The following is a 16203-nucleotide window of genomic DNA, read 5'->3' on the forward strand; positions in this document are numbered from 1 at the left end:
TGGAAGAAACATTGACCCAAAACATCATCTCTGTTTCTTTCTCTCCACAGATATTGTCTGTATTTTCTGCTTTTATTTGTGACAGTTTGCTTTTTTACTTAGAAGACTTCAACTGATAATACCACGGATGTTTGAACCTATTTGCTCAATACTCGCCATTATCTGGCTGTAACAAAGTACTAATGGCACATTTTGTACTTTTGCATAATTAGAACATTGCTCTTCTTCAAGGTTGGCATGGTTTGCTCTATAGTATGAAACTTAATTAAATTTCAATTTATAATGATGAGTCAATTAACCCAAACCTGAGAACTGTATTACTATTCTATCATTGTAAATAAATTTCTGACACTGGGTTCGGGATTCTAATTTAATTCTGGCAGCATCTGCGGTACTGAGAGAATATGCCAAAAGGTTTCTCATGTATTACAGTGTGCCAGCTGACCAATGGATTCAGGTGATTGACATATCACAACACACCCTGGAATGAGGCAGAGAAAGAACAGGACTTGGCAGAAACTGGAAAAGTTCATGAAGTCCAACAAATTCATCCTATTATCCATGCCAAAATGTTTTATAGTTGGGTTCATGGATAACCAACTTGTTGCAATGTAAGTAGTAGTTGTTCTTGCAGGAGTAAACTTCCTGGAGGTGGGAAAGATTTAGTTTGAAAAGGACAGGATGGTTTGGGAGGTGGAGGGGACAGGGAAGGGGAAAGGGAATGGGTGGCAGGTGAAGGAAGGGAATGTATGCTTGATACCCACTCTGCTTATCTTACCTCTTGTTCTAATGTGCAAGCACTTGAGACTTTCCTCTAAAGTGTCGGGGCAAAAGGAAGAAAAATTATGCCTCCTTTTACTCTGCTCCTGGTCCAGCCAGACACTACCATCAGTAGAGATTCAAGTAGCCTTTGGTTCCCAATTTCAAACAATTCTCTTACTGGAACTGTAAGGGATTTGCAATAATTGCTATTATAAAATAACAATGCAAAATGGACACAAAAGAGAATCAGAAAGAAAGAACAGGAACTGGAGTAAGGGGGTTTTCACCCTGACCAACCAACACTCCACATCCTGACGAACCAACACTTCGCACCCTGACCAACAACCAGCACCCTGACCGACCAACACTCCGCACCCTGACCAACCAACACCCTGACTGACCAACCAACACTCCGCACCCTGACAGACCAACTCTCTGACTGACCAACACTCCGCACCCTGACGAACCAACACTTCGCACCCTGACCAACAACCGACACCCTGACCAACCAACACTCCACACCCTGACCGACCACTCTGACCGACCAACACTCCGCACCCTGACCAACACTCCGCACCCTGACCGACCAACACTCCGCACCCTGACCGACCAACACTCCGCAGCTTGACTGACCAACAACCCGCAGCCTGACCGACCAACACTCCGCAGCCTGACTGACGACCAACACCCTGACCGACCAACACTCTGCAGCCTGACCAACGGAAGCAGAAGATCACATGGCAACCATTCCTTGTCTACAATTGCTTCACTAAGGTGACAGGGAAGCAAATAACAGACCATAACATTGGGAAAAGCACCATTCAGTCTTCTGATGGAAGGAATAACTTGACTGATTTCTTTGACAATTTATTTTCCAGAAGTCTATTTATTGCCGTTTGTTTATAATTCCAACCATTCCTTTAATTGGCAATGATCTGGACTATAGACTTCTCCTTGGGGTGCATTGACCCTGGCAGGTGCTTGATTGCCAGGGTGATGACAAGCTTGGCAGCTCTTCCCTCCCTCCTGAGTGACATGTTCTGTGTAGGTTGCCAGGTGACTATGGATTAGATTCAAAATTGTACTTCTGTGTGTAATTCAAAGCTGAAAAGGCAGCAAATCAAACTCACCATATGACTCCTTCCCCAGAGTGGCAGTGAGCAAAGTTTTTGACATAAGTAAAAAGAAAATTAAAAGACCATCAATGGCTAAGGCTGACCTAAAGAATTGAGTTATGTTGAATTGTGCCTCCTCACAACCTCAGGAGAATGCAGTTTCTTAGCCAAAGTCATGCTTCTGGACATTAAGTGTTCTGCAGGCAGAAGTGGCAGCCAATTTATGCAGCACATAAGCAAACAACAAATAAAATGATTTCACTGAGGGAGTAGACTGGTCAAAACGTTAATGAAGTTTCATTCTTTAAATAATCCTTCTCATCCAATGCAGCAAGCATTGCAAAATGGGTCACACTCCTGTACCTTAAAATATTTGCAGGATGTGAACATATCCCTAATTTACCCTCAGAAAGGAGGATTCAACATTTGTTTATTAGCAATTCCTTGGTTCAAAAGATAGTCACAGTAATTATATGTCAGAGTCCACACCAGGCAACTCCAATTTAATCTCTGAGGAAGGATTAGATTTTATGGGTCTGATTTTATACACACAAACTTGGAGCAAGTTAGTTAAAATAATGGAACCACTTAACCCTTCCAATCCCACTGCATTCCTGCTGTTGTCCCAAGGTTAAAAGAACCTGCAGGAAGGAAGCAGATTCTATTTTTAAAAATGTAGATCAGGTCTACTGAGATTAATAGAGCCTGACCTGCCATTGCAAACCCAGTCCCAGGCAGGGGAAACAGCACTGGCTCCTCCTACAGCGAACCTGGCTACCCCCACACCATCATCTAAGTATGTGACAGATCACCTTCTGAGTCCCTGACTCCTTGCAGGCAGCTTCCCCACCACCCATTCCCCCCACCCCCCTCAAATACTAGATAGGTTTTCCAAGCAGATCAATCTGTCTGGTTGTCAGACAGAACACTTGATATCTAAATGAGCTCTCTCCAATAATATTGGCAGGATCCCCATATCCCTGGCCTTACCAGGTTGGTCACTTTGTACTGAGCTACTGGCTGATATGTGAAAATTAAGGCTGGACATTTAGATTATCAGCACAAACTCTGGATCACTGTCCTGGTTAAAACTGAAGTGAGGCTTGACTCCTTCACTTTCAAGAGGTGTTAGTGTTAAACAAGTTGGTATGAATGTTGGTGACAACTAAACAATGTCAGCACATTCAGCTAGGATCCAGTATCAGTTCACAGATTTATGAGTACCTGTGACCAGATGAAACTAGTAGACTACTGTGATTCGTAGAATAGATAAGGTGGGAACCACTAGATGTTCTGTATTTGGATTTTAAGGAAGCTTTCATTAAGTCCCACACAGGAGGCTGCTCCACTAACAAGACACATGAAATCAGTGATAATATACTGACATGGATAGAGAAGTGGACATTGGACAGAAAGCAAAGGGCGAGAATAAACAGACCCTTCCCATGCTGTGATGACTGGGATACTGTAGGATCAGTGCTTGGGCCCAGCTAGTCACAAAGATTTATCAAAGATATGGCTGAAGGAACTAAATGCTACATTTCCAAGTTTGCTGATGATACCACCTGGGTGCAACTGTAAAAAGGCTTCAGTGTAATATGGATAAGCTAAAGAGTGGACATAAATATGACAGATGGAATATAATGTGCTCTCTCCAATAATATTGGCAGGATCCCCATATCCCTGGCCTTACCAGGTTGGTCACTTTGTACTGAGCTACTGGCTGATACTGGATCCTTGATTACCAGGATGCACAGTTTGCAAATAAGTGGTAGGCCAATTAGGATTGAATCGAGGAAAAATTTCTTTGATCAGAGGATGGTGAATTTGGAATTTTCTTTCGAGGCTCATCCATTGAGTTCATTCAAAACAGAGATTGATATAATATAACGTGAGATCAACAATACAGGTGAAGAGTAAAGCAGAGCATTTGTTAACTAGTGAGAGATCAAGTCAGAGATCTGGGTGCCTTTGTACAAGCAAACACACACGTGCAGTTAGCAATGAGGAGGGCAAATGGTATATCAGCCTTTATTAAGGGAGGATTTGATTATAGGTGTAAGGAAGTCTTATTGCAATTGTATAGGGCTTTGATGAGCCAGCAGCTGCAGTCTTGTCTACAGTTATGGTCTCCTTACCTAAGAAAGGATGTACTTGCTACAGAGGCAGTGCCATGAAGATTCATTACACTAGTTTCTGGGATGGTGAGTTTGCTGTACAAGAGGAGACTGAGTGGATTGGGACTGAATATTCAAGAGTTCAGAAGAATGAGTGAAGATACCACCAAAACTGATAAAATTGCTCAAAGGCTTGACAGGCTAGATGCAGGGAAAGTGTTTCCCCTGACTAAGAACTCGATTACCAGGATGCACAGTTTGCAAATAAGTGGTAGGCCAATTAGGATTGAATCGAGAAAAAATTTCTTTGATCAGAGGGTGGTGAATTTGGAATTTTCTTTCGAGGCTCATCCATTGAGTTCATTCAAAACAGAGATTGATAGATTTCTAGATATTAAAGGAATCAAGGGTTATGGTGATCATGTAGGAAAACAGAACTGGGGTGAAGAACCAGCCATGATTTTATTGAACAACAAAGCAGGTACACCAGGTTTAATAGCTGACTACTGCTTGCATTTGTTAGAGCGTTAGCAGTGGTGAAGACAGATCAGACTCAAAGTGTGGATGACCTATCCTGGGCCTATTCATTATGTTCTTATGTATTGGTCTCAGGGACCAGAGTGAACCTCAGCAAAACCCATGTTCTTTGTTAATTGGTCTGACTGACCCTTTGTACCCTTCATTGTGAGGAATATGGGGAATCAGAGGAACCTGGATAGAGTATACAGCTAAGGTGAATCAGAAACTGGGATTATGGGAATGGTGCACCCTCTCAATCAGGGGAAAGAACCTGGTCATCAGGTCCAAGGTGCTATGCGTGGTGCAGGTGTAGCCCATACCCTACTCCTGCACTTCTATAATCACGCGAGCTATAATCCACAAAGACACAATCTCCAGAGAAAGGGGCAGAAATGTACCCAAAATGGCCCTCATTCCGATGGCTATCTTCATAATGCGGCTACATCAAGCTGTGCTTAGACCCTGGGTATGCAAATAGCAAGCTCTGTTATGAGCTGCGATTCTCTCTGTCCCCACTGTTGCAGAGATGGGGATGGCCATCTGGTGGAACAGTCAAGTCAGTTGGTCCATATCATACTGTTCCTTGAAGATCGTGTGCAAAATGACACTCTTGACCAGAAGTCAATCAGGCATGGTCTCCACACACCAAGAGTAGGTGGTGGATCCTGTTCGGTGGTTCCCTCAGCATACTGTTAAAATCACTTGGCAGAATGCCTCATCTGCAGAACTTGAAAACAACCTTGGATCATGGTGAGAAGGGCCCTTGCTGTCAGATCCTTCATGCTCAGTGGAGTCTCAGTGTCACCGCCCACTGCCATTGAGGCATTATCCATCTGCTTCAGGAATGTGCATTTGTTGAAGAAGTCTATAAAGGGATGTAGTGGATTTTGTAAAGGTTCATCCCAAATGGTTGTGTAACACAGGACTCTGTGCCTATCAGCTGTTCCCAGGCGCAAACACTGAGATAAACTCAACTGTTTCTGGAAGATCATCAAGTTGGTGAAAGACGCATTTCAGTGTGCATGAAACTTGCGCCAGTCTTCCAGTGCAAGGAGCTATCCATAACCTAATGTTATAGATAAGCACATTCCAAGGTGCAGACTACATGCTGAGGGACACACCAGAGTCTGCTATGGTCACTGCAAAAGCTCTACGGGGAAAGACCATAGTTCAAAACCCTTCTGCCGCTGCACATGGAGGGCCTGTACACTGTTGAAAAACCTCTCCAACTTATTGCTCTTGGAACATACATGAAGGAAAATTTATATCATGTTGATATGATATAAATCTCGGAATGATATGCCTCGTACTCTGAACAGCCATATGTGAATGTAGAGCATTCCATATTTCCACTGAATAAAGTATATTTATGGAAAAAAGATGGTTACATTTTTTGATTTACATACCTATATTATTTTAAAGCAGCAAGCCAATATCTTGGTTTCATTAAAATGATAAACAAAACCTTTGCACATGCCTTAAGTATTCGACTGCCAGTATGAGCAATTGTAATTTGCAGCAGTAACAAAATGACACAAAACCCTCAACCACTGTGAGAATGCAAAGATGTTAATTAACTAAGAATCATATGTCCTGCTGGTCATGGTATTAGTCATTACAATAAAGATGCTAAAAATCTAACAGCATAGTATTGTGCGTTGAGGATAAAGAATCAGTAGTTACCTTCATGTTTTCAGGCGAAATATGGGGAGAACTTTCTGGCAGATAATCCAAGAGCTTTTTAGGAGGCTGATGACAACACAGGCAGAGGTGAAGAGGTGTGGAGCAAAGTCAAATGGCATCAGGGGGGCACAACATATGGAAAAGGTGACATGGTTAGACAGCTCGGGTGAACTTGACAGATTATAAACACAGAAATGCCAACAGAATGAAAATGAAAGAGTGGAAGTGATGATTATTCTTTGCAATACTACAAGGACATAATAAAGCTGGCAGATGAAATTTTATAAATAGGGATTATTCACTGGTCAACTGATGTAAACAATGTAGGTAAGTGAGACTGTGGTTGAAGTAATTGGTTAGGAAATTGCATTAAGTAATGCCAAGCTTTACCAGATCATGTGAACATGAATAATGAAAGAAGAGTCTCAGGGTATTTGAGATTATTAGTAAATTCAATGTTGGGTGTTGTATTGCAGCCCTAGATGGTGCTGCAATTTAATTATTTATAAACTCTTCCCATGACAACCCCTATTAGTTGGCAATCATCGAGTAGATCTAAACAAAATCAATTGAAATGGCCAGACCCAGACGAGAGAGTAACCAGTGGGAGCTTCAGAATCTCCCAGTTTATAACATTATGACTATAGAACAGTAAAGAGTGAACCTACTTCATATAGGAATTAATTATACAATAGGGATTCACATTAACAGAACAATCATTCTTTTAACAGTGCATACAATCTGCCCCTTTGCAATGAATTTGAATTTTAAGTAACTATTTAAGAAATGCTGGTCACATCATGCTAGCCTCACTTACCGGGCATCCAAACTCCAGTTCTGAAAAGAATTTATACCAGGGCTCGTTTTCTAAATCTATTTCATCTGGGTTTATTCGCCCACTCTGAAGCAGAAGGTGAAAGGGAAAAAAAAGAGGAAAGGAATAGGAAAACTAAACAAAATGGGAATGTCAAATCACAACAACATAAAACTCTGCATACAAAAACAAAATACGAATCAAAACCAATTAGGGTTAAAATAATAAGGGGTTAAATTATGCTATTTTGTCATGAATTTTTTTAACAGTAAAAAGATTTTTTTGCACAATCACTTTTCTCACTTTGTACAGGCATCATTCAATGCTTTCAGTTTATATTAAAACTGAAATTCTGTTTCTCTTCATCTAAATAGTGGATACTGAGTGCCCAACAAAATGGAGCATGGCTCGTACCCAGAAATGTAGTAGGAATCTCCTGGATTGTTCATGAGCAGGCAGCAGATGGCAGCAAACACTAAGGACAGACTAACTCACGTTCAAGCAGATGATGTGAAAAGCACTTAGTTGTGAAAAGCACAGAAGCACCAGAGGAATAACTGATGAATTCTGTTGAAATATGCAACCAACAGATTGTCAATGCACATTCGGTGGGTTGGTGGGGAATGAATGGGCAACAGTGGAAGCTATGGTATATATTCGCAATTTGCACCCTATTCCTTGAAGGTATTTTGAGTTACCAACTCCATTGTTTTAAATGGAACTTAACCCAAAATATATATCAAACAAAAAGCCCTCCAATTAAGGTCCAGTCCAGTATTATGCTTTCAAGAGACATTTTCCTGTTAAATCCACTACAAAAAATTTGTTCTCAGGATGTTCCAAGGTTCAGTGGAAATTGCACATCTCAGGAAGATTCCAACTGAACAGGCAAACAATTCAGTTATTTTTAGCAATAAGATGAGGAAATTTTACACTGACAGGTATTTTTAAGGCTGTCCACACAAATATTCCCACTTTTCAAACAAAATTATTATATATGAAGTGCGTTGGAAGATTTGTGATAAGCTAGTATATGAATCAAATACATCCATTCCTTGCCTACCATGGCTTAATACACTTGGAGTGACAGTTGTTAGATTTATTATTCTGCCCAACAATTAATTGATTTAGAAGCACCAGGGAGTGACCCTGGTTGATCACAGTTATACAGTCAACCTTAGGGTCAAAGAGGCCCAATTTCAGAAAGTTTGTTTTGTGGTAGCAGACTTCTCTTGTCGTTACTGACAGTCTTTCATTCTCCCAGACAGATATTCATACATAGTGACTTGGACAGGATGTACTTTCTATCCTTTACCCTCTCTCATCTACCACTGACTTCCCAAGAGGAAAAGGAGGAGAGGGATGTTGTGTTGGTATATGTGACACAAATTGGGCTAGCAAACAATCTGCTGGAGGAACTCAGCAGGTCAGGCAGCATCTGTAGGGGGAAAGGAATTGCTGACTTTGAGTTGAAACACAAAACCCGTCGACAATTCCTTTCTCCCCACAGATGCTGCTCAACCCACTGAGTTCCTCCAGCAGATTATTTGTTGCTTCAGATTCCAGCATCTGCAGTCTCTTGTGTTGACAAATTGGGTTATCTTGGGGACAGATCCCCTTCTGTCTGCAGATTTGGCTACACGGCAGTGCACGAGCTAAATGGAATGCTCTGCATGCACTTATCAATTTGTTCTTTGAAAAAATTGTCTCTAGCTCTGTTCATAGATATCCACAGAGCCAAAGAAGTATTTTGAAAGCATAGTCACATTTATAAATTAGAAAACACACACACACACACACACACACACACACACACACACACACACACACACACACACACACACACACACACACACACACACACACACACACACACACACACCAAACAGCAGGGGTCCCAGTACAGATTCCTGTGGAACACCACTAGTCACGGACCTCCAGCCAGAATAAATTCCGTCGACCACTACCCTCTGTCTTCTATGGACAAGCCAGTTCTGAATCCAAACAGCCAAGTCACCATGGATCCCATGCATCTTAGTCTTCTGGATGAGCCTACGATGAGGGGCACCTTGTCAAACACCTTACTAAAATCCATGGAGACAACATCTGCAGCTCTACCTTCATCACCTCCTTGAAAAACTCAATCAAGTTAGTAATACATGACCTGCTGCACACAAAGCCATGTTGACTGTCCCTAATGCACCACAAATATGCATTCTTAATGCTACATTAATTGTTCTAATAGAATGAAACAGTGTTTGCTTTTGCAGAATGTCTCATTTAACTATATTGGCAGAAACAGCTGTCTTATAAAGTTTAGATAGCATCAAAACAAATCAATGCACTCAAAATTTACAGGGAAAATTGATCTCAATCATTTAGGTGAAACAGCTATTCCCAGCCAAACATATTGCCAGCTTATAACATGTGCAAGAAGTAGCTTAAACAAATAGTAAAATGCTTTAATATATTTTAACATGCTCCTGATGTGTCTTAGTATAGTTGCTACAAGACAGTATAGATCATTAACATTAAGATAAAGATTGTAAAGCAAAGGTATCAAAATAACTTTAGGTTAAGAAGCATGATGGTCAATTAGGTTAAGGATAATACTAACTGCAAAGGACATGCTGAAACAGAATTCAATTTAAAACTTGCAGAGTATGAAAAGTTAGGGCACTAATTTAGACTGTGGGATCATGGTATTATGTTGGAAGTGCACAAATTGCCAGGGACAGAACAAATATATTAAATCTATGAGGAATATGCTGACGAAGCATGGTACTTGAAACAAGAAGGGCAAAACGCTCATTAGGAGATAGAGAGAAAGAAGAGGTAGGTGAAATATTCAAAAGGCCGCATCACTGAAGCAGTGACATTTGTGACAGAATTCTAGACAATTAGTATGAGGGACCCATTCAAGGAGTACCTCACACTGCAAAAAAAATTAACAACAATGATAAAGAATAGCTTAATCTGCAAAAGAAGAAACAGCGCTAGTAATGAATAAAACATAAAATATATTTCCCAAGGACAAGAGGTAATGTAGCTCAGGAAATTGGTAATAGAATGTAAGATCAAAAAGAAAAAGTGTATGAAGTATGGGGGTTAGAGAAAGTTCAAGCACAACCAGAAGGAAGGGAACCTGCAGTCAACAGGACATGGTGGGAGGAAGAGAGACTCCACTGCAGCCACACAGAGGGATTTCAAGGAGCACACTCTGACTAACGTCTTTGTTAATATTGCTTCTTTGCACTGATTGCAACTTACTTAATAAATCTGTTGTATATATAACCAATAAAAGTTTATTCATAGGGGGTGATGTAGTCATGAACAAATCTCCTGAGTTAGCTTAAGCCAAATTGAAAATAAAACAATGAATTTTAAATCTTAACACATATCCTGGGAGAGAGCGCAGGTACCTGTTAATGCACATAAATGAAAAAAAATGGGCCTCCAATAGAATGTCAAAATGAGAATCAAAGTCTTTGAATTTAATAACAGCTCTGTGCACAACGGTTTATTTCCTCATTACCGTGCAGAACCTTTTGCTTGTGTTTTCTTCTGTGTTTGCTGAAGGATAAGAAAATCTGTCAGCAGAGAATCACTAATACCTACTTATGTTACAGAATCAATCATTACAAGGTGGCATCTCAAAAAGAAATAGAAATTCTAATCTGAACCATGTGCAATCCTTGGAGATTTCCCACAAAATGGTAGGTGTAGAGAGAGGCAATAGTCTGAGGAGCATTGCAAAATGGCAAGATATCAATAAACAATTAAAATTATAATAGTACCTTAACAACATACCGATTGGCATTGAAATCCAAACTAGAGTCGCACTGATGACCTTGAGATAAGAATTACTTCCATTGTGTTTAACAATGACTTGTATAATCAAATCTGTTATCCAGAGAAATGGAATATAGTCGGCCCATATTCTTTGTACAACGATTACCTTTACTGATTAATGTAGAATTGTGATTATCTGTTAGGAAGTGAAAGTTTTGACATTGGGCAACTTTTGTTTTTACATATACATATACTTATCTGTGTATATGCAGTCAAATTGCCTACAATAGCTGCATTAATTATTTTATCTTTGCCCCATAAACTGACTGAATCCCATGCTACTTAGCATCTTAATAGATGATTTATTGGTAAAATTGGGCACAATAATTCCAAATTTTAAACATCAAGAAACAATACATTAAGGAGTGCTCAAAATTCAAGTCAGAAAATGAAATTGGCACTCAGACTTGGAATGAAGAATATCAATCCATCAATGGGATATTCAACAGAGAGTACAATACATCAGCATATCTGTGGAGAATACCAACAAATTTCTCCTTAATTTGACCATTTTCAGGTTTCCAAATGAGAGAGGTTTAGATTACCATGCAATCCTTAGCAATCCCAAGGGCTGGCCAACACTGCCAGATACAGCTACAGACCTGCTTATCAAGGATTTCAGAATTTGAACATTGTCTTCTATTTACAGAAATAATCTTGGAACAAACCATCCAGGTAATTCTTATTATTCCAATGATGTATAGATGAGAACATCCAGCTCTAAAGTATAAGCATTCAGCCCTTCATTCAGAGATTATACGATATTGTCTTTGACAATTGTTTCATCTCATCTTGGAGTAGGTTAAAAAGTTTATTTTACGGATCCATTGTACAAATGTACTCTTCCATTTTTTTATTGAATTCCCTCGTCACTGATAGTTACTGGAGTGACACAGATTTTCCATTTCTTTGCAGAATGGAAAAGAAAGAAAAGCAGCCGTTTGCAAACATCTTCATCTCTGCATCAGCATTCGAAAGGTATTAATCATAACTTATGTGGGTGCAGTACATGCATAACCAAGTGTTTTTTAAAAAAAACAAGAATAAGGAACATCAGCCCATCAGTCAAGTAATTGCCACTTGTAGAAAGCTCATCAACTGGTGCACCAACTTTGTTCTGAGCTGCAATAATGTTATCATCCCAAACTCATTGATCACCAAAGAGTTGATTAAAACAATTACTGCTCTTAAAGACCAAGTGCACAGGGAATATTTTAGATACAAATAACTACCCCACAATATTCTGTTCACCAAAGAATTGCTGCATTTTTTCAGGAGTGCATTTAGAAGCAATTCTTTGCAGTTGTCAAAGACTAGATAATTTTTAAGGAGGTTGATGTAGGTGTGATAATGTTTTTCGCCTGCATTAGCAGAAATCATTGATGACTTCATTGCTAATTTTCCCAGAGAAATAAATGAATCCTGAGCAATATCCACAGTATCTTAGTTTTCTCTGAAGTACAGATGCATATTGTTTTTAGGGAATGGCTTGTAGATCCTCTGCTGAGACTGAGATGGGTTCTTCAGTGATTAAAAAAATAACCAAAGTTGTTGCATCTTTCAAGGTAGATGCAACCTTGGAAACTAAATGGAAACCATGGATGAATCAACAAACTTTTTAAATACATCTACTCTAATTTCATTTCCCTGCATTAGGACCATATCCTTCTATGCCTTGCCTACTTATGCATCTAAATTACTTGCTTAACTTTATGTCTCCTTATTTTGTTGAAATGGTTGTTTAGTGATCTTCCTCAAGATCAACAATCATTGTAACTATACAGTTAAAGGCATGTATTAATTGTTTACTGTCAGTTTTCAGTGGATGATTTGAATTGATACACATGTAGTCAAAGGCTTTCAACATTCGGTTCTTCAATTGACCTGCACAAGCCTAATCACTACCTCAGTATAGCAACATTATGACCACTTTGCACTGCAATGGACTTTGGTTTCTTTTGTTCTAATTGTGTTCTTTCTTGTGTAATTTTGTTTAATTTATGTTTTTCTCGTGAGTGCTGTGTCTCTAATGGTATGTGCCTGTGATGCTGTTGCAATAAGTTTTTCATTGCACCTGTGCATACATGTCCATGTACATATGACAATAAACTTACCTTTAACCTGCCAATTTCCAGCTCCACTTTCCATTTCTAAATTATGCCTTTTTTTCCATTTTTTGGTGAAGATTTATTGTTCAACATAATTGATTTACCTCAATTAGATACACTAAGACATTTGCTAGCAGATTTTTAAGAAGAATAAATCTGCAAAAAATGACAGATGACGCAAACGTGATCCATTGGCACTCGATATTACAATGCTGGATTGATTTTAAAACAATCTTGATGCAAATGTTTGCTTAGAATTAACTGAAAACTACATGGCAACACCAAAGCAAATGGACTAACTGGTCCTGTCCAAATGGAACCAGGCCAAAAATTTAAGGCAAGTAACTTTCAGCTCAAGATATCAAATGCAACTCAGGGTAGAAAAAAAACTGGCAACAAATGAGACAAAAAGGGCACCAATGCAGGATACAGCAGACTGATGCAACAGTGTTGGGAAGGTCAACTACAAACATTAGGAGTTAAAGCTCTATTTTGAGCCATTGGAGGTACACATTCAAGGTTTTACATAGGCGTCTCAAGATGTGGAAGAAATTTTATCTAGCTACTTTTCACCAGTCCTCCCTATTGAAGTGATGCTAGATTACCAATAATACAACTCTGTTTTGCTGTTATCATTGAATGTGTCAAAGCAGATGCAGATAATGGATCAGACTGCTTGCCCTGAAGGCATTCAGCTACAGTGTTCAAAGAAATGTGAGCTGTGTTCTGAGAGCCATTTGCTCATGTACTTAATAGCCGGCTGTCATCTTACATTCTTCCCATGGACTGAAAGGAGTCTCACATGGTATCAATATTTAAAATAGGCAATGTCAAGAGTAGAAAGCTGAAGACCTAATAGCTTAACTTGGGTAATAGATTGGTTGCTTGAAGTGACCACCACTAATAAATAAAGCAACTTGGAAATCCTAGCATAATATATGGGATGTTTTTTTCTGAGAAAGCAACAAAGTTGTAAACTTACTTAGTGTTGATTCAGGTCATCATAGTTTTTTGACCACCATTTTATTTCTTGACTTTAGAAACTGATCATTTTGGAAGTGCAGAATTATTGTACAAAATGTAAAGAAATTGTAGAAAGCTGCAATAAAAGGAATTTGAGAGTCTGGAATTAAGAAGTATTTGCACATGAAACACGGAAAGCATGAACACATGGAATAGGTGACAAGAATACCAATGGAATATTGATCCTTATTTCAGAGGAGTAGGTGTATAAAAGTAGGGAAGTTTCTCTACATTTGTGAAAGATACCACTGAGACCACATCTAGAATACTGTTAACAATTTTGGCCCACCTATTCAAGGAAATATATTAGTTTATTGGAAATAGTTCTGAGGAGGTTCAATAGAATGATCCAGGGTATGGAAGGATTGTCCTACAAGGAAAGTTTAAACAGGTTATGACTCCAATTCATTAGAGTTTAGGGGAATGAGAGATGATCTGATTGAAATATGAGAAACAAAGGAGAAAGTGTTAGGCAGAATGTGTAACATTGTGTCATAGCAGAAGTTATGGTCTTTAGTACAAGAATGTCCAGGGGCACCGCATTTCTCTGTCTCAAAAGTGCTCTTTTCCTTCAATTTCTAAGGTTCAAATGTAAATAAACTGATGGGAAAAATTGTGCAGTTTGGGACTTTTCCATGTGTTTGGATAGTCTTAATCTAGTTTCTAGTGACTAGTAACTTTCAAATAGTAATTTGATAAACACTGAAGGAGAAAAATAAAATCAGGGATATGAAGATGGCAGTGGGATTAAATGGACTGCTTCTCAGCAACAGCAACACAGGCTCACTGGGAAAAAAAGACCTCCTTCTGTGCTGCAGTATTCTGCCTCAGGTTTTCTCATTGCCTTCTTTTCTTTTCACCCCTTGGATGTTTCAAAAATGTTAGATGCTGTTTTTGCACAGCTTTGAGGTTGCACGCAGACGTATTGGTGCTTGTTTTAAGTCAATTTTAATTCCTTATTCCCTTTGAGGAAGAAAGTGCAGAAAATGCACTCGTAACATTTCTTCAGTGTACTTCCAATAATATCAGAAGATCAAGCAGCGAGTACAATATGCACTGCAGCACCCTCCTGCTGCTGTTCACAGACATGTACATCAGTGCCAGATAAATACCATATCTGGCAAACAAACATGATAACTTCATAGTGTGATGGTTATTAAAAAATGACATTCTCAATCATACTGGAGCCCTACTATAAATAGTTCTGTGCTGTGATTGATATGGATGGTGCATCTAGCAAATTAATCACGGAGACACAAGAGACTGCAGATACTGGAATCTGGAGCAATGAACAATCTGCTGCAGGAAGTCCGCGGGTCGAGCTGCATCTGTGGGAGGAGAGAAATTGTCAATGTTTCGGGTCAAAACCCTGCATCAGGACAGTGGTAAGGCAGGGTTTTGGCCCAAAATGTCAACAATTCCTTCTCCCTCACCCCACCCCCCAAAGAGGCTGTTTGACCCACTGAGTTCCTCCAACAGACTGTTTGTTGCTAGCTAATTAACTTAATACCACTCATTTTCATTCACATTACATATTGAATAGGACTTCAACACTTATTCTTTGTTGATGATATATCTGACATGTACAGAATTCTAAAAGATAGACAGTATTTCATGCTTTATGGATGACACACCACAAACAGAGACACGCACACGCGCACACACACACAGAGCTGTACAACAACCCAGCAATTCTGTTCTGGAGGACATTAACACTTTGAAACAGAAGTATGAACCATGCTGATAAAGCCTTCTCAAGTCAGTATTTTAAAAGCAAGAATAAGCTCGTTTTCTCAAATGTTATTTAATTTTTGGAGGCCATTTTAAAACTTTATTTTCTGCACTAATCTATGAAGGAGGAGAATGATGATTATGCACATACTAATTTCAACAATTTCTTTTCCAAACATCTTTCAGAACTAGTTTTAAATTTAATTCTGCCAAGGAAATGTGGAAAACATTTAGGGTGGAAAAGCAAACAAAGGGTAGCTTTTGCCCCAGAACAATGACTCAGTACCACTGTGTATCGTTCACTTCACTTGGTATGTATTTTTTTTATATATATAGGAATCTTTAATAAATTGGTTTTGGTGGATTGACTACATCAATTACCACTGGCTCATCATACCATAGGTTAATATTGTGTAAAAATACTGGACCAAGATGCTTTTGGATCTTTCACACCCCTAAAGTGTGTTACTCTGCAAACA

At 39.2% G+C, this 16203-nt stretch overlaps 1 protein-coding gene across 16 annotated transcripts in view; it reads right to left on the reverse strand.

Annotated features, from left to right (window-relative positions):
- The window catches only part of LOC127572413 (sorbin and SH3 domain-containing protein 2-like), a 337556-nt gene that overhangs the window by 55423 nt on the left and 265930 nt on the right, over window positions 1-16203 (reverse strand). For 12 of the 16 annotated variants that reach the window (XM_052019638.1, XM_052019636.1, XM_052019633.1 and 9 more), the window contains 2 exons: window positions 7014-7097; window positions 6197-6262 (listed from right to left, as the gene is read on the reverse strand). The exons of the other annotated variants lie outside the window; for them this stretch is intronic. In XM_052019638.1, coding sequence (XP_051875598.1) covers window positions 6197-6262; window positions 7014-7097 — 150 coding nt within the window. The remainder of the gene's footprint in view (window positions 1-6196; window positions 6263-7013; window positions 7098-16203) is intronic. 16 annotated transcript variants of the gene reach the window in all.

This window comes from Pristis pectinata, chromosome 7 (genome assembly GCF_009764475.1).
Source record: "Pristis pectinata isolate sPriPec2 chromosome 7, sPriPec2.1.pri, whole genome shotgun sequence".
Classification (NCBI taxonomy): Eukaryota; Metazoa; Chordata; class Chondrichthyes; order Rhinopristiformes; family Pristidae; genus Pristis; species Pristis pectinata.